The sequence below is a fragment of the Diprion similis genome, chromosome 7 (assembly GCF_021155765.1).
Source record: "Diprion similis isolate iyDipSimi1 chromosome 7, iyDipSimi1.1, whole genome shotgun sequence".
Classification (NCBI taxonomy): domain Eukaryota; kingdom Metazoa; phylum Arthropoda; class Insecta; order Hymenoptera; family Diprionidae; genus Diprion; species Diprion similis.
The window spans coordinates 598820-620176 of NC_060111.1; the positions used below are offsets into that span (position 1 = coordinate 598820).

The 21357-nt window shown below is 43.0% G+C and overlaps 1 protein-coding gene across 1 annotated transcript; it reads left to right on the top strand.

Moving 5' to 3' along the window:
- The first annotated feature begins 284 nt into the window (after positions 1 to 284).
- LOC124408266 (glycerate kinase-like) lies at positions 285 to 2517 on the top strand. Its single transcript, XM_046885102.1, has 3 exons — positions 285 to 554; positions 643 to 2061; positions 2155 to 2517. The coding sequence occupies exons 1-3, from the start codon at positions 285 to 287 to the stop codon at positions 2515 to 2517; spliced, it is 2052 nt and encodes a 683-aa protein (XP_046741058.1).
- The last annotated feature ends 18840 nt before the right edge of the window (positions 2518 to 21357 follow it).

The following is a 21357-nucleotide window of genomic DNA, read 5'->3' on the forward strand; positions in this document are numbered from 1 at the left end:
TTTGCATAGTACAAAACGCAATATTCCGTCTATCGCCTAACTATAGGCAATTCGACGTACACAGCATCTACAGGATTAAAATTAAAGGGGAAATGAAGCCTGAGTGAAAAGATTGAGCATCAAGAAAACGATACTTTACAAACATATTTCCATTCTGATAACTGTCAAAATGTAACCTAGTAATTTTCAACACCTTGAAATAATCACAAGTATAAAAGTGTACATGCATTTTTCAAATTTCCCATAACTGGGCCTTCGGATAAAAAAAACGGAACCTGTGCAATATGGTACCTAAGAAGTTGCAATCGAAACGTAAAAAACCGAAAAAAAAGAGAACTCCATTGGATCCTGCGGAAGCGCTAGCAAGAATTCAAAAGAGGGAGGAGAGCTTGAAAAAGCGAATAATGAAGGTGGAAGAAACGAAGGAAATATTAACCAAACGTAAAACGGAACGAACTGCGAAAAAGAACGCGTTGCGAGACGCGAGAATAAAATTGTACGAAAATCAAGTGAAGAATCGGTGCAAAACCATTCAGGAAAAGAGAATGATACAGGCAGGTGATTCCCGACTGAAAATGATTGCGTCATCGTATCTCGTTTCAACTACTAACGTTGCAAAATAAGAAAATAATTTTATTTTAGATCCGCGAGGACATGAAGTCCATCCTCGTTGCGGGCGTGGATAAAGTAAACGCGCTAAAGGTGGTCAACGATAAGGTCAAACTGGACGGCACGACGATGATGATAAACGGTGTAAAGTACAAGCTGAAGAACAACGTTCACATGGTCGGCTGGGGCCGTGAGACGTTGATGTTGGGGGCGTCGTTGGAAAAGCTGATCGGCAAACACCTTAGGAAGGGTTTCCTGGTAGTGCCGAAAGGGTCGGTATCCGGTATGTGGGACAATCCGCTCTGGTTCCCAGCTTTGAACAGCAGGATCACCTTCCTCGAAGGCGGCTCAATGGGTCTGCCAGACGATAAGTCGGTCGAGGCGACGTGCAGGATTGCCGAATACTGCAAGAAGCTGAGAAAGGCTGACGTGCTCCTCGTCGTTCTCTCAGGTGGCACCGAGGCCCTCCTTAACTGCCCTAAAGGGGCGATCAAACTCACGGAAGCCGAGGAGGTCCTTTCAATGCTCAAAACCGCAATGGCTACTCCCCTGGAGGTTAACGCCGTCCGGCACAAGTTGTCCGCTGTTTTCGGTGGCGAACTCGCCCGGCTGGCTTATCCTGCGAAGGTTGTCACCCTGGTGATGTCCGACGTTCCTGGGAACCTGCCTCATCTCATCGCGGGATCACCGACCGTTAACGATCCAGGCAAAAACGCGGCGTTGGCGGTAGTGAGGAAGTACAAGTTGGAGGAGAGCCTGCCGTCCGCCGTCAGGGACGTTTTGTACGAAAAACCCCCGGCGAAGGACCCCCTCGTAAACGAGAATAACCAGTTCAAATTCGTCGATTATCACGTGCTGGCTGACACTGGCGATGCGATTCGGGGGATGACTGACGCTGCGTTCAGGCTCGGCCTGGTCCCGGTCACCATCAGTTCCACCGTGGTCGGACCTGTCCGCGAAGTGAGCCGGGCCTACGCCCAGGTCACGGCCTTGATGATCCTCGCTGCCGAGGGGAAAATCAGTAAGCTTGAGATGTATGACGCTATGAAGTTCGACCAGGTTCTACCGCTGAGTGAGGAAAAAGTCAGGGAAATATTTCCTAGCAAGGAGAGGTGGGGACTTGGGCTGTGCCTCCTCCTTGGCGGGGCTCCGAGCGCTGATTTGAGTGAAAAGGGCAGGACTGGGCCCAACCAGGACCTGGCGTTGTACTTTTCCCTTGACTGGTACCTCAAAGTCAAGGAAAATCCGATCCTGAATGACTACGTCGTCTGGTTCCTGGGCGGAAGTACCGCCGGCATTGACGGAAACACCCAAGCGGCTGGCGCTTACGGATACGGTAGTCTTGGACCGGCGGTATTCAAACGCTACAAGGAGCTGACCCAGGAAGAATCAGCTTTGGATATCAAAGTACGTGGAATGCTTCGGGCGAATCCAGAAAGCCCTGAAACGCAGGTAAATATAAACGTCGTCCCAATGTCCGCGTGCGTCAATTATTTTATCAGCTAGAAAACGGTAATTCTTCGGCGATGGCCACGAATGTTTCAGAATGCTGTCAAAAGGTACGAGAGCCTCCGCGATGAGCTTTCCCGGGTTTCCGCAATTCTTCCAGACCGAGTTCTGAGGGAACGGAATGCGAACTTCATGTTCATGAACATCAACGACGGTGACGAACTCCTGAATCTCGATTATACGTATACGAACGTCTCTGATCTCCACATCATACGTATCGCTCGGTACCAATGCAGCTGCGACGGAGAGTGTCTAGCACCCAGAGAGGAGATACTTTCCCCAAAAGGACTTTGCCAGGATGAGAAGTGCGTCGCGAACCAGATGTTACCGAAAATTTTAGTGCCGCCAAGAAATCAGTGCTGCGCCAGATCGGCTGGGCCAAAATTGAAAATTTATTAACGGCTTGCAAATATGTATTGCATTAATCATATTGTTGATCAGTGCTGAATTTGGAATGAAACGAAAACGACGTAGGACATAGAGATTGTTTTGATGTTTATTCAAGAGTGAAAAGCTTAAAACTTAAACACGGAAATCAATCAGTTGCTCTTTGTTCAACGATTGTAGTCCTATTGAAAATCGTGGCGACATTAAACAAGTCGTTCGACTTGTCGAATGGTGAATAGGACGACTTGAACGACTTGTTCAATGTCCTCGAAATTTTCAATAGGAAACAAAACGATTAGAAGGTACGTCTTTATTTCTGAATTATCATTATACTTTTACTGCTATTTTCCCGCTTTTCGACTGAAAACTTTCGAATCATTCATCTTCCGGCGTCCATAGACATAAGAAATGACTCTAGCGAATATCGTAGTTTCAATGCACGATCAACCATATAGGTCCAAAACTCGACCCCATATTTATACATATGCTACGTAAATATTATTAAAGAATAAAACAATATCTTTGGAATTGCGATCATTTATTGAACACAAGTTCCAAAGTAAAGGGTGTAGTTTCGATCAAATCGGCGCCCTACTCCATTCAATTTAAATGTTGAAATCTGACATATATAAGCTAAAACATTACTCAAAGGTTGAGAGCCTTCTTTTTTGAAGCTGAAAACTTTCCGTCTGAAAATCAAATGAAATGACCCTTCCTAAACTGATTGGACGCCGATAAATTCGAAAAAACCACTTGGAACACCGTGGGAAACACACCAGAGATATTATAGAAGAAATCTGTCGTTTTACGGGTGTAAATTTCGATACGCTATTCGCAGTGACTTGAAAATATGCACTATCGTGTCCTCTTGCAAAACCACGTGAATATAGTATCACATGATAATGATTCTATTAATTATTAATATTAATAATAATTATTCACGATCTGCCGGATTTTCAGTATAAAAATCAAAAGGGCTGTTCTTCGATTTCAGAGCTAAACATATTTCTCCTCAGAATCGATTTTACTACGTGACTAGATGACTTGGACCGCCAGAATAGCAGAAAAGACATAAAAAGAAGTGTGAAACCAGCAGCAGAAAAGTTACGACTGAAAGCTTTCGTTTTTCGGCTGCAACTCTTGATCCATTACTCGCAGCGTATTCGAACTGCGGGTGAACAATTCTTCTCGAAAACTTACGTCCATGTAGTGCATCGAGAAATTGATTCCAGCATTGTTTAGAATCATCACAGGTTTCACCAAGAATCAGAAGGGGTTAGCCTTACTTTTTGATCAAAAAATTTTCATTCGCCGAATTGATTTATGTGGTTCTGGACTAATTGGATCCTCAGAAATGCAACGAAGTGACGAAGACATCTCAAGCAACGAAAGACCAACAGCTGAGGGAATAGAAAAACGATACAAAACAAACTGATTGTTCACTTACAATATCATACTTCACATATTGTTTCCGGCAGAGGTGTATCGCACCTGTGGGCAGGCAAAAAAATAAGTTACACACAAAAACTACGATATTCACTATCTGATACTATGTTGTTCATATTCAGTTTGAGACAATGTGAACTGTACACCTATCTCCTAATATTATAGTAAATTATCTTGATTACTGTTTATTCACATCTTTGCATTTTATTCGTCAACATGTTAAATTCTTACACACTGACACCCAAACACTTGTACTAGAATTAAGGCATATTGAATAAACTAAACTAGTGAGGCTATGAATATCTTGATTTTTCTTCGCAGCCATTTTAGAATCCCTTCACCGAATTCTATGAATGTTGAACGTTGCTGTTGTACCGTTGTTAAGATAGGTAAGCATTATTTTTTATTGGACATTTGACGATGAAAATCATGAGTTTTTCGGCGGTAACTTTTGAGCTATCGCTGGCAGCGTATTGGGACTGCGCTTAATCAATTCCTCTGGCGAAATTACGTCAGAATAGTGCCTTCGAAAATTTATTGCGGCATCTTTCGGAATCGTCGAAATTTTCGCAGAAAATCCAAAGGCGTAAGCCTTACTTTTTTGCTCATTTTCGGAGCCGAAAATTTCTGGTGTTGGAATCGATTTGTATGACCATTTCTAGAGTAATTCGACCCTCAGGAACTCGGAAAACACATTGAAAATAGCGTCGGACCAACAGCAGAGAAATGACGAGGAAAATCTCCGGTTTTTCGGCTGTAACTTTTGATGCGTTGCTCGCAGCCTATTGGGACTGCGCTTAATCGATTTCTCTCGCAAAATTACGTCGGAATAGTGCCTTGCTGAATTTATTGCAGCACTTTTCAGAACCGTCGGAATTTTCGCCAAAAATCCAAAGGGGTAAGCCTTACTTTTTTGCTCATTTTCGGAGCCGAAAATTTCTGGTCTTGGAATCGATTTGTATGACCATTTCTAGAGTAATTCGACCCTCAGGAACTCAGAAAAAACATTGACAATAGCGTCGGACCAACAGCAGAGAAATGACGAGGAAAATCTCCGGTTTTTCGGCTGTAACTTTTGATGCGTTGCTCGCAGCCTATTGGGACTGCGCTTAATCGATTTCTCTCGCAAAATTACGTCGGAATAGTGCCTTGCTGAATTTATTGCAGCACTTTTCAGGACCGTCGAAATTCTCGCCAAAAATCCAAAGGGGTAAGCCTTACTTTTTTGCTCATTTTCGGAGCCGAAAATTTCTGGTCTTGGAATCGATTTGTATGACCATTTCTAGAGTAATTCGACCCTCAGGAACTCAGAAAAAACATTGAAAATAGCGTCGGACCAACAGCCGAGAAATGACGAGGAAAATCTCCGGTTTTTCGGCTGTAACTTTTGATGCGTTGCTCGCAGCCTATTGGGACTGCGCTTAATCGATTTCTCTCGCAAAATTACGTCGGAATAGTGCCTTGCTGAATTTATTGCAGCACTTTTCAGAACCGTCGAAATTTTCGCCAAAAATCCAAAGGGGTAAGCCTTACTTTTTTGCTCATTTTCGGAGCCGAAAATTTCTGGTCTTGGAATCGATTTGTATGACCATTTCTAGAGTAATTCGACCCTCAGGAACTCAGAAAAAACATTGACAATAGCGTCGGACCAACAGCAGAGAAATGACGAGGAAAATCTCCGGTTTTTCGGCTGTAACTTTTGATGCGTTGCTCGCAGCCTATTGGGACTGCGCTTAATCGATTTCTCTCGCAAAATTACGTCGGAATAGTGCCTTGCTGAATTTATTGCAGCACTTTTCAGAACCGTCGAAATTTTCGCCAAAAATTCAAAGGGGTAAGCCTTACTTTTTTGCTCATTTTCGGAGCCGAAAATTTCTGGTCTTGGAATCGATTTGTATGACCATTTCTAGAGTAATTCGACCCTCAGGAACTCAGAAAAAACATTGGAAATAGCGTCGGACCAACAGCCGAGAAATGACGAGGAAAATCTCCGGTTTTTCGGCTGTAACTTTTGATGCGTTGCTCGCAGCCTATTGGGACTGTGCTTAATCGATTTCTCTCGCAAAATTACGTCGGAATAGTGCCTTGCTGAATTTATTGCAGCACTTTTCAGAACCGTCGAAATTTTCGCCAAAAATCCAAAGGGGTAAGCCTTACTTTTTTGCTCATTTTCGGAGCCGAAAATTTCTGGTCTTGGAATCGATTTGTATGACCATTTCTAGAGTAATTCGACCCTCAGGAACTCAGAAAAAACATTGAAAATAGCGTCGGACCAACAGCCGAGAAATGACGAGGAAAATCTCCGGTTTTTCGGCTGTAACTTTTGATGCGTTGCTCGCAGCCTATTGGGACTGCGCTTAATCGATTTCTCTCGCAAAATTACGTCGGAATAGTGCCTTGCTGAATTTATTGCAGCACTTTTCAGAACCGTCGAAATTTTCGCCAAAAATCCAAAGGGGTAAGCCTTACTTTTTTGCTCATTTTCGGAGCCGAAAATTTCTGGTCTTGGAATCGATTTGTATGACCATTTCTAGAGTAATTCGACCCTCAGGAACTCAGAAAAAACATTGAAAATAGCGTCGGACCAACAGCCGAGAAATGACGAGGAAAATCTCCGGTTTTTCGGCTGTAACTTTTGATGCGTTGCTCGCAGCCTATTGGGACTGCGCTTAATCGATTTCTCTCGCAAAATTACGTCGGAATAGTGCCTTGCTGAATTTATTGCAGCACTTTTCAGAACCGTCGAAATTTTCGCCAAAAATCCAAAGGGGTAAGCCTTACTTTTTTGCTCATTTTCGGAGCCGAAAATTTCTGGTCTTGGAATCGATTTGTATGACCATTTCTAGAGTAATTCGACCCTCAGGAACTCAGAAAAAACATTGGAAATAGCGTCGGACCAACAGCCGAGAAATGACGAGGAAAATCTCCGGTTTTTCGGCTGTAACTTTTGATGCGTTGCTCGCAGCCTATTGGGACTGCGCTTAATCGATTTCTCTCGCAAAATTACGTCGGAATAGTGCCTTGCTGAATTTATCGCAGCACTTTTCAGAACCGTCGAAATTTTCGCCAAAAATCCAAAGGGGTAAGCCTTACTTTTTTGCTCATTTTCGGAGCCGAAAATTTCTGGTCTTGGAATCGATTTGTATGACCATTTCTAGAGTAATTCGACCCTCAGGAACTCAGAAAAAACATTGACAATAGCGTCGGACCAACAGCAGAGAAATGACGAGGAAAATCTCCGGTTTTTCGGCTGTAACTTTTGATGCGTTGCTCGCAGCCTATTGGGACTGCGCTTAATCGATTTCTCTCGCAAAATTACGTCGGAATAGTGCCTTGCTGAATTTATTGCAGCACTTTTCAGAACCGTCGAAATTTTCGCCAAAAATTCAAAGGGGTAAGCCTTACTTTTTTGCTCATTTTCGGAGCCGAAAATTTCTGGTCTTGGAATCGATTTGTATGACCATTTCTAGAGTAATTCGACCCTCAGGAACTCAGAAAAAACATTGGAAATAGCGTCGGACCAACAGCCGAGAAATGACGAGGAAAATCTCCGGTTTTTCGGCTGTAACTTTTGATGCGTTGCTCGCAGCCTATTGGGACTGTGCTTAATCGATTTCTCTCGCAAAATTACGTCGGAATAGTGCCTTGCTGAATTTATTGCAGCACTTTTCAGAACCGTCGAAATTTTCGCCAAAAATCCAAAGGGGTAAGCCTTACTTTTTTGCTCATTTTCGGAGCCGAAAATTTCTGGTCTTGGAATCGATTTGTATGACCATTTCTAGAGTAATTCGACCCTCAGGAACTCAGAAAAAACATTGAAAATAGCGTCGGACCAACAGCCGAGAAATGACGAGGAAAATCTCCGGTTTTTCGGCTGTAACTTTTGATGCGTTGCTCGCAGCCTATTGGGACTGCGCTTAATCGATTTCTCTCGCAAAATTACGTCGGAATAGTGCCTTGCTGAATTTATTGCAGCACTTTTCAGAACCGTCGAAATTTTCGCCAAAAATCCAAAGGGGTAAGCCTTACTTTTTTGCTCATTTTCGGAGCCGAAAATTTCTGGTCTTGGAATCGATTTGTATGACCATTTCTAGAGTAATTCGACCCTCAGGAACTCAGAAAAAACATTGAAAATAGCGTCGGACCAACAGCCGAGAAATGACGAGGAAAATCTCCGGTTTTTCGGCTGTAACTTTTGATGCGTTGCTCGCAGCCTATTGGGACTGCGCTTAATCGATTTCTCTCGCAAAATTACGTCGGAATAGTGCCTTGCTGAATTTATTGCAGCACTTTTCAGAACCGTCGAAATTTTCGCCAAAAATCCAAAGGGGTAAGCCTTACTTTTTTGCTCATTTTCGGAGCCGAAAATTTCTGGTCTTGGAATCGATTTGTATGACCATTTCTAGAGTAATTCGACCCTCAGGAACTCAGAAAAAACATTGGAAATAGCGTCGGACCAACAGCCGAGAAATGACGAGGAAAATCTCCGGTTTTTCGGCTGTAACTTTTGATGCGTTGCTCGCAGCCTATTGGGACTGCGCTTAATCGATTTCTCTCGCAAAATTACGTCGGAATAGTGCCTTGCTGAATTTATCGCAGCACTTTTCAGAACCGTCGAAATTTTCGCCAAAAATCCAAAGGGGTAAGCCTTACTTTTTTGCTCATTTTCGGAGCCGAAAATTTCTGGTCTTGGAATCGATTTGTATGACCATTTCTAGAGTAATTCGACCCTCAGGAACTCAGAAAAAACATTGACAATAGCGTCGGACCAACAGCAGAGAAATGACGAGGAAAATCTCCGGTTTTTCGGCTGTAACTTTTGATGCGTTGCTCGCAGCCTATTGGGACTGCGCTTAATCGATTTCTCTCGCAAAATTACGTCGGAATAGTGCCTTGCTGAATTTATTGCAGCACTTTTCAGAACCGTCGAAATTTTCGCCAAAAATTCAAAGGGGTAAGCCTTACTTTTTTGCTCATTTTCGGAGCCGAAAATTTCTGGTCTTGGAATCGATTTGTATGACCATTTCTAGAGTAATTCGACCCTCAGGAACTCAGAAAAAACATTGGAAATAGCGTCGGACCAACAGCCGAGAAATGACGAGGAAAATCTCCGGTTTTTCGGCTGTAACTTTTGATGCGTTGCTCGCAGCCTATTGGGACTGTGCTTAATCGATTTCTCTCGCAAAATTACGTCGGAATAGTGCCTTGCTGAATTTATTGCAGCACTTTTCAGAACCGTCGAAATTTTCGCCAAAAATCCAAAGGGGTAAGCCTTACTTTTTTGCTCATTTTCGGAGCCGAAAATTTCTGGTCTTGGAATCGATTTGTATGACCATTTCTAGAGTAATTCGACCCTCAGGAACTCAGAAAAAACATTGAAAATAGCGTCGGACCAACAGCCGAGAAATGACGAGGAAAATCTCCGGTTTTTCGGCTGTAACTTTTGATGCGTTGCTCGCAGCCTATTGGGACTGCGCTTAATCGATTTCTCTCGCAAAATTACGTCGGAATAGTGCCTTGCTGAATTTATTGCAGCACTTTTCAGAACCGTCGAAATTTTCGCCAAAAATCCAAAGGGGTAAGCCTTACTTTTTTGCTCATTTTCGGAGCCGAAAATTTCTGGTCTTGGAATCGATTTGTATGACCATTTCTAGAGTAATTCGACCCTCAGGAACTCAGAAAAAACATTGAAAATAGCGTCGGACCAACAGCCGAGAAATGACGAGGAAAATCTCCGGTTTTTCGGCTGTAACTTTTGATGCGTTGCTCGCAGCCTATTGGGACTGCGCTTAATCGATTTCTCTCGCAAAATTACGTCGGAATAGTGCCTTGCTGAATTTATTGCAGCACTTTTCAGAACCGTCGAAATTTTCGCCAAAAATCCAAAGGGGTAAGCCTTACTTTTTTGCTCATTTTCGGAGCCGAAAATTTCTGGTCTTGGAATCGATTTGTATGACCATTTCTAGAGTAATTCGACCCTCAGGAACTCAGAAAAAACATTGGAAATAGCGTCGGACCAACAGCCGAGAAATGACGAGGAAAATCTCCGGTTTTTCGGCTGTAACTTTTGATGCGTTGCTCGCAGCCTATTGGGACTGCGCTTAATCGATTTCTCTCGCAAAATTACGTCGGAATAGTGCCTTGCTGAATTTATCGCAGCACTTTTCAGAACCGTCGAAATTTTCGCCAAAAATCCAAAGGGGTAAGCCTTACTTTTTTGCTCATTTTCGGAGCCGAAAATTTCTGGTCTTGGAATCGATTTGTATGACCATTTCTAGAGTAATTCGACCCTCAGGAACTCAGAAAAAACATTGAAAATAGCGTCGGACCAACAGCCGAGAAATGACGAGGAAAATCTCCGGTTTTTCGGCTGTAACTTTTGATGCGTTGCTCGCAGCCTATTGGGACTGCGCTTAATCGATTTCTCTCGCAAAATTACGTCGGAATAGTGCCTTGCTGAATTTATTGCAGCACTTTTCAGAACCGTCGAAATTTTCGCCAAAAATCCAAAGGGGTAAGCCTTACTTTTTTGCTCATTTTCGGAGCCGAAAATTTCTGGTCTTGGAATCGATTTGTATGACCATTTCTAGAGTAATTCGACCCTCAGGAACTCAGAAAAAACATTGAAAATAGCGTCGGACCAACAGCCGAGATATGACGAGGAAAATCTCCGGTTTTTCGGCTGTAACTTTTGATGCGTTGCTCGCAGCCTATTGGGACTGCGCTTAATCGATTTCTCTCGCAAAATTACGTCGGAATAGTGCCTTGCTGAATTTATTGCAGCACTTTTCAGAACCGTCGAAATTTTCGCCAAAAATCCAAAGGGGTAAGCCTTACTTTTTTGCTCATTTTCGGAGCCGAAAATTTCTGGTCTTGGAATCGATTTGTATGACCATTTCTAGAGTAATTCGACCCTCAGGAACTCAGAAAAAACATTGAAAATAGCGTCGGACCAACAGCCGAGAAATGACGAGGAAAATCTCCGGTTTTTCGGCTGTAACTTTTGATGCGTTGCTCGCAGCCTATTGGGACTGCGCTTAATCGATTTCTCTCGCAAAATTACGTCGGAATAGTGCCTTGCTGAATTTATTGCAGCACTTTTCAGAACCGTCGAAATTTTCGCCAAAAATCCAAAGGGGTAAGCCTTACTTTTTTGCTCATTTTCGGAGCCGAAAATTTCTGGTCTTGGAATCGATTTGTATGACCGTTTCTAGAGTAATTCGACCCTCAGGAACTCAGAAAAAACATTGACAATAGCGTCGGACCAACAGCAGAGAAATGACGAGGAAAATCTCCGGTTTTTCGGCTGTAACTTTTGATGCGTTGCTCGCAGCCTATTGGGACTGCGCTTAATCGATTTCTCTCGCAAAATTACGTCGGAATAGTGCCTTGCTGAATTTATTGCAGCACTTTTCAGAACCGTCGAAATTTTCGCCAAAAATCCAAAGGGGTAAGCCTTACTTTTTTGCTCATTTTCGGAGCCGAAAATTTCTGGTCTTGGAATCGATTTGTATGACCATTTCTAGAGTAATTCGACCCTCAGGAACTCAGAAAAAACATTGAAAATAGCGTCGGACCAACAGCCGAGAAATGACGAGGAAAATCTCCGGTTTTTCGGCTGTAACTTTTGATGCGTTGCTCGCAGCCTATTGGGACTGCGCTTAATCGATTTCTCTCGCAAAATTACGTCGGAATAGTGCCTTGCTGAATTTATTGCAGCACTTTTCAGAACCGTCGAAATTTTCGCCAAAAATCCAAAGGGGTAAGCCTTACTTTTTTGCTCATTTTCGGAGCCGAAAATTTCTGGTCTTGGAATCGATTTGTATGACCATTTCTAGAGTAATTCGACCCTCAGGAACTCAGAAAAAACATTGACAATAGCGTCGGACCAACAGCAGAGAAATGACGAGGAAAATCTCCGGTTTTTCGGCTGTAACTTTTGATGCGTTGCTCGCAGCCTATTGGGACTGCGCTTAATCGATTTCTCTCGCAAAATTACGTCGGAATAGTGCCTTGCTGAATTTATTGCAGCACTTTTCAGAACCGTCGAAATTTTCGCCAAAAATCCAAAGGGGTAAGCCTTACTTTTTTGCTCATTTTCGGAGCCGAAAATTTCTGGTCTTGGAATCGATTTGTATGACCATTTCTAGAGTAATTCGACCCTCAGGAACTCAGAAAAAACATTGAAAATAGCGTCGGACCAACAGCCGAGAAATGACGAGGAAAATCTCCGGTTTTTCGGCTGTAACTTTTGATGCGTTGCTCGCAGCCTATTGGGACTGCGCCTAATCGATTTCTCTCGCAAAATTACGTCGGAATAGTGCCTTGCTGAATTTATTGCAGCACTTTTCAGAACCGTCGAAATTTTCGCCAAAAATTCAAAGGGGTAAGCCTTACTTTTTTGCTCATTTTCGGAGCCGAAAATTTCTGGTCTTGGAATCGATTTGTATGACCATTTCTAGAGTAATTCGACCCTCAGGAACTCAGAAAAAACATTGAAAATAGCGTCGGACCAACAGCCGAGAAATGACGAGGAAAATCTCCGGTTTTTCGGCTGTAACTTTTGATGCGTTGCTCGCAGCCTATTGGGACTGCGCTTAATCGATTTCTCTCGCAAAATTACGTCGGAATAGTGCCTTGCTGAATTTATTGCAGCACTTTTCAGAACCGTCGAAATTTTCGCCAAAAATCCAAAGGGGTAAGCCTTACTTTTTTGCTCATTTTCGGAGCCGAAAATTTCTGGTCTTGGAATCGATTTGTATGACCATTTCTAGAGTAATTCGACCCTCAGGAACTCAGAAAAAACATTGAAAATAGCGTCGGACCAACAGCCGAGAAATGACGAGGAAAATCTCCGGTTTTTCGGCTGTAACTTTTGATGCGTTGCTCGCAGCCTATTGGGACTGCGCCTAATCGATTTCTCTCGCAAAATTACGTCGGAATAGTGCCTTGCCGAATTTATTGCAGCACTTTTCAGAACCGTCGAAATTTTCGCCAAAAATCCAAAGGGGTAAGCCTTACTTTTTTGCTCATTTTCGGAGCCGAAAATTTCTGGTCTTGGAATCGATTTGTATGACCATTTCTAGAGTAATTCGACCCTCAGGAACTCAGAAAAAACATTGAAAATAGCGTCGGACCAACAGCCGAGAAATGACGAGGAAAATGTCCGGTTTTTCGGCTGTAACTTTTGATGCGTTGCTCGCAGCCTATTGGGACTGCGCTTAATCGATTTCTCTCGCAAAATTACGTCGGAATAGTGCCTTGCCGAATTTATTGCAGCACTTTTCAGAACCGTCGAAATTTTCGCCAAAAATCCAAAGGGGTAAGCCTTACTTTTTTGCTCATTTTCGGAGCCGAAAATTTCTGGTCTTGGAATCGATTTGTATGACCATTTCTAGAGTAATTCGACCCTCAGGAACTCCGAAAAAACATTGAAAATAGCGTCGGACCAACAGCCGAGAAATGACGAGGAAAATCTCCGGTTTTTCGGCTGTAACTTTTGATGCGTTGCTCGCAGCCTATTGGGACTGCGCCTAATCGATTTCTCTCGCAAAATTACGTCGGAATAGTGCCTTGCTGAATTTATTGCAGCACTTTTCAGAACCGTCGAAATTTTCGCCAAAAATTCAAAGGGGTAAGCCTTACTTTTTTGCTCATTTTCGGAGCCGAAAATTTCTGGTCTTGGAATCGATTTGTATGACCATTTCTAGAGTAATTCGACCCTCAGGAACTCAGAAAAAACATTGAAAATAGCGTCGGACCAACAGCCGAGAAATGACGAGGAAAATCTCCGGTTTTTCGGCTGTAACTTTTGATGCGTTGCTCGCAGCCTATTGGGACTGCGCTTAATCGATTTCTCTCGCAAAATTACGTCGGAATAGTGCCTTGCTGAATTTATTGCAGCACTTTTCAGAACCGTCGAAATTTTCGCCAAAAATCCAAAGGGGTAAGCCTTACTTTTTTGCTCATTTTCGGAGCCGAAAATTTCTGGTCTTGGAATCGATTTGTATGACCATTTCTAGAGTAATTCGACCCTCAGGAACTCAGAAAAAACATTGAAAATAGCGTCGGACCAACAGCCGAGAAATGACGAGGAAAATGTCCGGTTTTTCGGCTGTAACTTTTGATGCGTTGCTCGCAGCCTATTGGGACTGCGCTTAATCGATTTCTCTCGCAAAATTACGTCGGAATAGTGCCTTGCCGAATTTATTGCAGCACTTTTCAGAACCGTCGAAATTTTCGCCAAAAATCCAAAGGGGTAAGCCTTACTTTTTTGCTCATTTTCGGAGCCGAAAATTTCTGGTCTTGGAATCGATTTGTATGACCATTTCTAGAGTAATTCGACCCTCAGGAACTCAGAAAAAACATTGAAAATAGCGTCGGACCAACAGCCGAGAAATGACGAGGAAAATCTCCGGTTTTTCGGCTGTAACTTTTGATGCGTTGCTCGCAGCCTATTGGGACTGCGCTTAATCGATTTCTCTCGCAAAATTACGTCGGAATAGTGCCTTGCTGAATTTATTGCAGCACTTTTCAGAACCGTCGAAATTTTCGCCAAAAATCCAAAGGGGTAAGCCTTACTTTTTTGCTCATTTTCGGAGCCGAAAATTTCTGGTCTTGGAATCGATTTGTATGACCATTTCTAGAGTAATTCGACCCTCAGGAACTCAGAAAAAACATTGAAAATAGCGTCGGACCAACAGCCGAGAAATGACGAGGAAAATCTCCGGTTTTTCGGCTGTAACTTTTGATGCGTTGCTCGCAGCCTATTGGGACTGCGCCTAATCGATTTCTCTCGCAAAATTACGTCGGAATAGTGCCTTGCCGAATTTATTGCAGCACTTTTCAGAACCGTCGAAATTTTCGCCAAAAATCCAAAGGGGTAAGCCTTACTTTTTTGCTCATTTTCGGAGCCGAAAATTTCTGGTCTTGGAATCGATTTGTATGACCATTTCTAGAGTAATTCGACCCTCAGGAACTCCGAAAAAACATTGAAAATAGCGTCGGACCAACAGCCGAGAAATGACGAGGAAAATCTCCGGTTTTTCGGCTGTAACTTTTGATGCGTTGCTCGCAGCCTATTGGGACTGCGCCTAATCGATTTCTCTCGCAAAATTACGTCGGAATAGTGCCTTGCTGAATTTATTGCAGCACTTTTCAGAACCGTCGAAATTTTCGCCAAAAATTCAAAGGGGTAAGCCTTACTTTTTTGCTCATTTTCGGAGCCGAAAATTTCTGGTCTTGGAATCGATTTGTATGACCATTTCTAGAGTAATTCGACCCTCAGGAACTCAGAAAAAACATTGAAAATAGCGTCGGACCAACAGCCGAGAAATGACGAGGAAAATCTCCGGTTTTTCGGCTGTAACTTTTGATGCGTTGCTCGCAGCCTATTGGGACTGCGCTTAATCGATTTCTCTCGCAAAATTACGTCGGAATAGTGCCTTGCTGAATTTATTGCAGCACTTTTCAGAACCGTCGAAATTTTCGCCAAAAATCCAAAGGGGTAAGCCTTACTTTTTTGCTCATTTTCGGAGCCGAAAATTTCTGGTCTTGGAATCGATTTGTATGACCATTTCTAGAGTAATTCGACCCTCAGGAACTCAGAAAAAACATTGAAAATAGCGTCGGACCAACAGCCGAGAAATGACGAGGAAAATGTCCGGTTTTTCGGCTGTAACTTTTGATGCGTTGCTCGCAGCCTATTGGGACTGCGCTTAATCGATTTCTCTCGCAAAATTACGTCGGAATAGTGCCTTGCCGAATTTATTGCAGCACTTTTCAGAACCGTCGAAATTTTCGCCAAAAATCCAAAGGGGTAAGCCTTACTTTTTTGCTCATTTTCGGAGCCGAAAATTTCTGGTCTTGGAATCGATTTGTATGACCATTTCTAGAGTAATTCGACCCTCAGGAACTCAGAAAAAACATTGAAAATAGCGTCGGACCAACAGCCGAGAAATGACGAGGAAAATCTCCGGTTTTTCGGCTGTAACTTTTGATGCGTTGCTCGCAGCCTATTGGGACTGCGCTTAATCGATTTCTCTCGCAAAATTACGTCGGAATAGTGCCTTGCTGAATTTATTGCAGCACTTTTCAGAACCGTCGAAATTTTCGCCAAAAATCCAAAGGGGTAAGCCTTACTTTTTTGCTCATTTTCGGAGCCGAAAATTTCTGGTCTTGGAATCGATTTGTATGACCATTTCTAGAGTAATTCGACCCTCAGGAACTCAGAAAAAACATTGAAAATAGCGTCGGACCAACAGCCGAGAAATGACGAGGAAAATCTCCGGTTTTTCGGCTGTAACTTTTGATGCGTTGCTCGCAGCCTATTGGGACTGCGCCTAATCGATTTCTCTCGCAAAATTACGTCGGAATAGTGCCTTGCCGAATTTATTGCAGCACTTTTCAGAACCGTCGAAATTTTCGCCAAAAATCCAAAGGGGTAAGCCTTACTTTTTTGCTCATTTTCGGAGCCGAAAATTTCTGGTCTTGGAATCGATTTGTATGACCATTTCTAGAGTAATTCGACCCTCAGGAACTCCGAAAAAACATTGAAAATAGCGTCGGACCAACAGCCGAGAAATGACGAGGAAAATCTCCGGTTTTTCGGCTGTAACTTTTGATGCGTTGCTCGCAGCCTATTGGGACTGCGCCTAATCGATTTCTCTCGCAAAATTACGTCGGAATAGTGCCTTGCTGAATTTATTGCAGCACTTTTCAGAACCGTCGAAATTTTCGCCAAAAATTCAAAGGGGTAAGCCTTACTTTTTTGCTCATTTTCGGAGCCGAAAATTTCTGGTCTTGGAATCGATTTGTATGACCATTTCTAGAGTAATTCGACCCTCAGGAACTCAGAAAAAACATTGAAAATAGCGTCGGACCAACAGCCGAGAAATGACGAGGAAAATCTCCGGTTTTTCGGCTGTAACTTTTGATGCGTTGCTCGCAGCCTATTGGGACTGCGCTTAATCGATTTCTCTCGCAAAATTACGTCGGAATAGTGCCTTGCTGAATTTATTGCAGCACTTTTCAGAACCGTCGAAATTTTCGCCAAAAATCCAAAGGGGTAAGCCTTACTTTTTTGCTCATTTTCGGAGCCGAAAATTTCTGGTCTTGGAATCGATTTGTATGACCATTTCTAGAGTAATTCGACCCTCAGGAACTCAGAAAAAACATTGAAAATAGCGTCGGACCAACAGCCGAGAAATGACGAGGAAAATGTCCGGTTTTTCGGCTGTAACTTTTGATGCGTTGCTCGCAGCCTATTGGGACTGCGCTTAATCGATTTCTCTCGCAAAATTACGTCGGAATAGTGCCTTGCCGAATTTATAGCAGCACTTTTCAGAACCGTCGAAATTTTCGCCAAAAATCCAAAGGGGTAAGCCTTACTTTTTTGCTCATTTTCGGAGCCGAAAATTTCTGGTCTTGGAATCGATTTGTATGACCATTTCTAGAGTAATTCGACCCTCAGGAACTCAGAAAAAACATTGAAAATAGCGTCGGACCAACAGCCGAGAAATGACGAGGAAAATCTCCGGTTTTTCGGCTGTAACTTTTGATGCGTTGCTCGCAGCCTATTGGGACTGCGCTTAATCGATTTCTCTCGCAAAATTACGTCGGAATAGTGCCTTGCTGAATTTATTGCAGCACTTTTCAGAACCGTCGAAATTTTCGCCAAAAATCCAAAGGGGTAAGCCTTACTTTTTTGCTCATTTTCGGAGCCGAAAATTTCTGGTCTTGGAATCGATTTGTATGACCATTTCTAGAGTAATTCGACCCTCAGGAACTCAGAAAAAACATTGAAAATAGCGTCGGACCAACAGCCGAGAAATGACGAGGAAAATGTCCGGTTTTTCGGCTGTAACTTTTGATGCGTTGCTCGCAGCCTATTGGGACTGCGCTTAATCGATTTCTCTCGCAAAATTACGTCGGAATAGTGCCTTGCCGAATTTATTGCAGCACTTTTCAGAACCGTCGAAATTTTCGCCAAAAATCCAAAGGGGTAAGCCTTACTTTTTTGCTCATTTTCGGAGCCGAAAATTTCTGGTCTTGGAATCGATTTGTATGACCATTTCTAGAGTAATTCGACCCTCAGGAACTCAGAAAAAACATTGAAAATAGCGTCGGACCAACAGCCGAGAAATGACGAGGAAAATCTCCGGTTTTTCGGCTGTAACTTTTGATGCGTTGCTCGCAGCCTATTGGGACTGCGCTTAATCGATTTCTCTCGCAAAATTACGTCGGAATAGTGCCTTGCTGAATTTATTGCAGCACTTTTCAGAACCGTCGAAATTTTCGCCAAAAATCCAAAGGGGTAAGCCTTACTTTTTTGCTCATTTTCGGAGCCGAAAATTTCTGGTCTTGGAATCGATTTGTATGACCATTTCTAGAGTAATTCGACCCTCAGGAACTCAGAAAAAACATTGAAAATAGCGTCGGACCAACAGCCGAGAAATGACGAGGAAAATCTCCGGTTTTTCGGCTGTAACTTTTGATGCGTTGCTCGCAGCCTATTGGGACTGCGCCTAATCGATTTCTCTCGCAAAATTACGTCGGAATAGTGCCTTGCCGAATTTATTGCAGCACTTTTCAGAACCGTCGAAATTTTCGCCAAAAATCCAAAGGGGTAAGCCTTACTTTTTTGCTCATTTTCGGAGCCGAAAATTTCTGGTCTTGGAATCGATTTGTATGACCATTTCTAGAGTAATTCGACCCTCAGGAACTCAGAAAAAACATTGAAAATAGCGTCGGACCAACAGCCGAGAAATGACGAGGAAAATGTCCGGTTTTTCGGCTGTAACTTTTGATGCGTTGCTCGCAGCCTATTGGGACTGCGCTTAATCGATTTCTCTCGCAAAATTACGTCGGAATAGTGCCTTGCCGAATTTATTGCAGCACTTTTCAGAACCGTCGAAATTTTCGCCAAAAATCCAAAGGGGTAAGCCTTACTTTTTTGCTCATTTTCGGAGCCGAAAATTTCTGGTCTTGGAATCGATTTGTATGACCATTTCTAGAGTAATTCGACCCTCAGGAACTCAGAAAAAACATTGAAAATAGCGTCGGACCAACAGCCGAGAAATGACGAGGAAAATCTCCGGTTTTTCGGCTGTAACTTTTGATGCGTTGCTCGCAGCCTATTGGGACTGCGCCTAATCGATTTCTCTCGCAAAATTACGTCGGAATAGTGCCTTGCTGAATTTATTGCAGCACTTTTCAGAACCGTCGAAATTTTCGCCAAAAATTCAAAGGGGTAAGCCTTACTTTTTTGCTCATTTTCGGAGCCGAAAATTTCTGGTCTTGGAATCGATTTGTATGACCATTTCTAGAGTAATTCGACCCTCAGGAACTCAGAAAAAACATTGAAAATAGCGTCGGACCAACAGCCGAGAAATGACGAGGAAAATCTCCGGTTTTTCGGCTGTAACTTTTGATGCGTTGCTCGCAGCCTATTGGGACTGCGCTTAATCGATTTCTCTCGCAAAATTACGTCGGAATAGTGCCTTGCTGAATTTATTGCAGCACTTTTCAGAACCGTCGAAATTTTCGCCAAAAATCCAAAGGGGTAAGCCTTACTTTTTTGCTCATTTTCGGAGCCGAAAATTTCTGGTCTTGGAATCGATTTGTATGACCATTTCTAGAGTAATTCGACCCTCAGGAACTCAGAAAAAACATTGAAAATAGCGTCGGACCAACAGCCGAGAAATGACGAGGAAAATCTCCGGTTTTTCGGCTGTAACTTTTGATGCGTTGCTCGCAGCCTATTGGGACTGCGCCTAATCGATTTCTCTCGCAAAATTACGTCGGAATAGTGCCTTGCCGAATTTATTGCAGCACTTTTCAGAACCGTCGAAATTTTCGCCAAAAATCCAAAGGGGTAAGCCTTACTTTTTTGCTCATTTTCGGAGCCGAAAATTTCTGGTCTTGGAATCGATTTGTATGACCATTTCTAGAGTAATTCGACCCTCAGGAACTCAGAAAAAACATTGAAAATAGCGTCGGACCAACAGCCGAGAAATGACGAGGAAAATGTCCGGTTTTTCGGCTGTAACTTTTGATGCGTTGCTCGCAGCCTATTGGGACTGCGCTTAATCGATTTCTCTCGCAAAATTACGTCGGAATAGTGCCTTGCCGAATTTATTGCAGCACTTTTCAGAACCGTCGAAATTTTCGCCAAAAATCCAAAGGGGTAAGCCTTACTTTTTTGCTCATTTTCGGAGCCGAAAATTTCTGGTCTTGGAATCGATTTGTATGACCATTTCTAGAGTAATTCGACCCTCAGGAACTCCGAAAAAACATTGAAAATAGCGTCGGACCAACAGCCGAGAAATGACGAGGAAAATCTCCGGTTTTTCGGCTGTAACTTTTGATGCGTTGCTCGCAGCCTATTGGGACTGCGCTTAATCGATTTCTCTCGCAAAATTACGTCGGAATAGTGCCTTGCTGAATTTATTGCAGCACTTTTCAGAACCGTCGAAATTTTCGCCAAAAATCCAAAGGGGTAAGCCTTACTTTTTTGCTCATTTTCGGAGCCGAAAATTTCTGGTCTTGGAATCGATTTGTATGACCATTTCTAGAGTAATTCGACCCTCAGGAACTCCGAAAAAACATTGAAAATAGCGTCGGACCAACAGCCGAGAAATGACGAGGAAAATCTCCGGTTTTTCGGCTGTAACTTTTGATGCGTTGCTCGCAGCCTATTGGGACTGCGCTTAATCGATTTCTCTCGCAAAATTACGTCGGAATAGTGCCTTGCTGAATTTATTGCAGCACTTTTCAGAACCGTCGAAATTTTCGCCAAAAATCCAAAGGGGTAAGCCTTACTTTTTTGCTCATTTTCGGAGCCGAAAATTTCTGGTCTTGGAATCGATTTGTATGACCATTTCTAGAGTAATTCGACCCTCAGGAACTCAGAAAAAACATTGACAATAGCGTCGGACCAACAGCAGAGAAATGACGAGGAAAATCTCCGGTTTTTCGGCTGTAACTTTTGATGCGTTGCTCGCAGCCTATTGGGACTGCGCTTAATCGATTTCTCTCGCAAAATTACGTCGGAATAGTGCCTTGCTGAATTTATTGCAGCACTTTTCAGAACCGTCGAAATTTTCGCCAAAAATCCAAAGGGGTAAGCCTTACTTTTTTGCTCATTTTCGGAGCCGAAAATTTCTGGTCTTGGAATCGATTTGTATGACCATTTCTAGAGTAATTCGACCCTCAGGAACTCAGAAAAAACATTGAAAATAGCGTCGGACCAACAGCCGAGAAATGACGAGGAAAATCTCCGGTTTTTCGGCTGTAACTTTTGATGCGTTGCTCGCAGCCTATTGGGACTGCGCTTAATCGATTTCTCTCGCAAAATTACGTCGGAATAGTGCCTTGCTGAATTTATTGCAGCACTTTTCAGAACCG

Coding starts and splice junctions, on each gene's coding strand:
- LOC124408266 (XM_046885102.1), top strand. CDS start 285: ATGGTACCTAAGAAGTTGCAATCGAAACGTAAAAAACCGAAAAAAAAG. Junction 555..642: donor AGGAAAAGAGAATGATACAG/GCAGGTGATTCC, acceptor ATTTTATTTTAG/ATCCGCGAGGACATGAAGTC. Junction 2,062..2,154: donor CAGAAAGCCCTGAAACGCAG/GTAAATATAAAC, acceptor CGAATGTTTCAG/AATGCTGTCAAAAGGTACGA.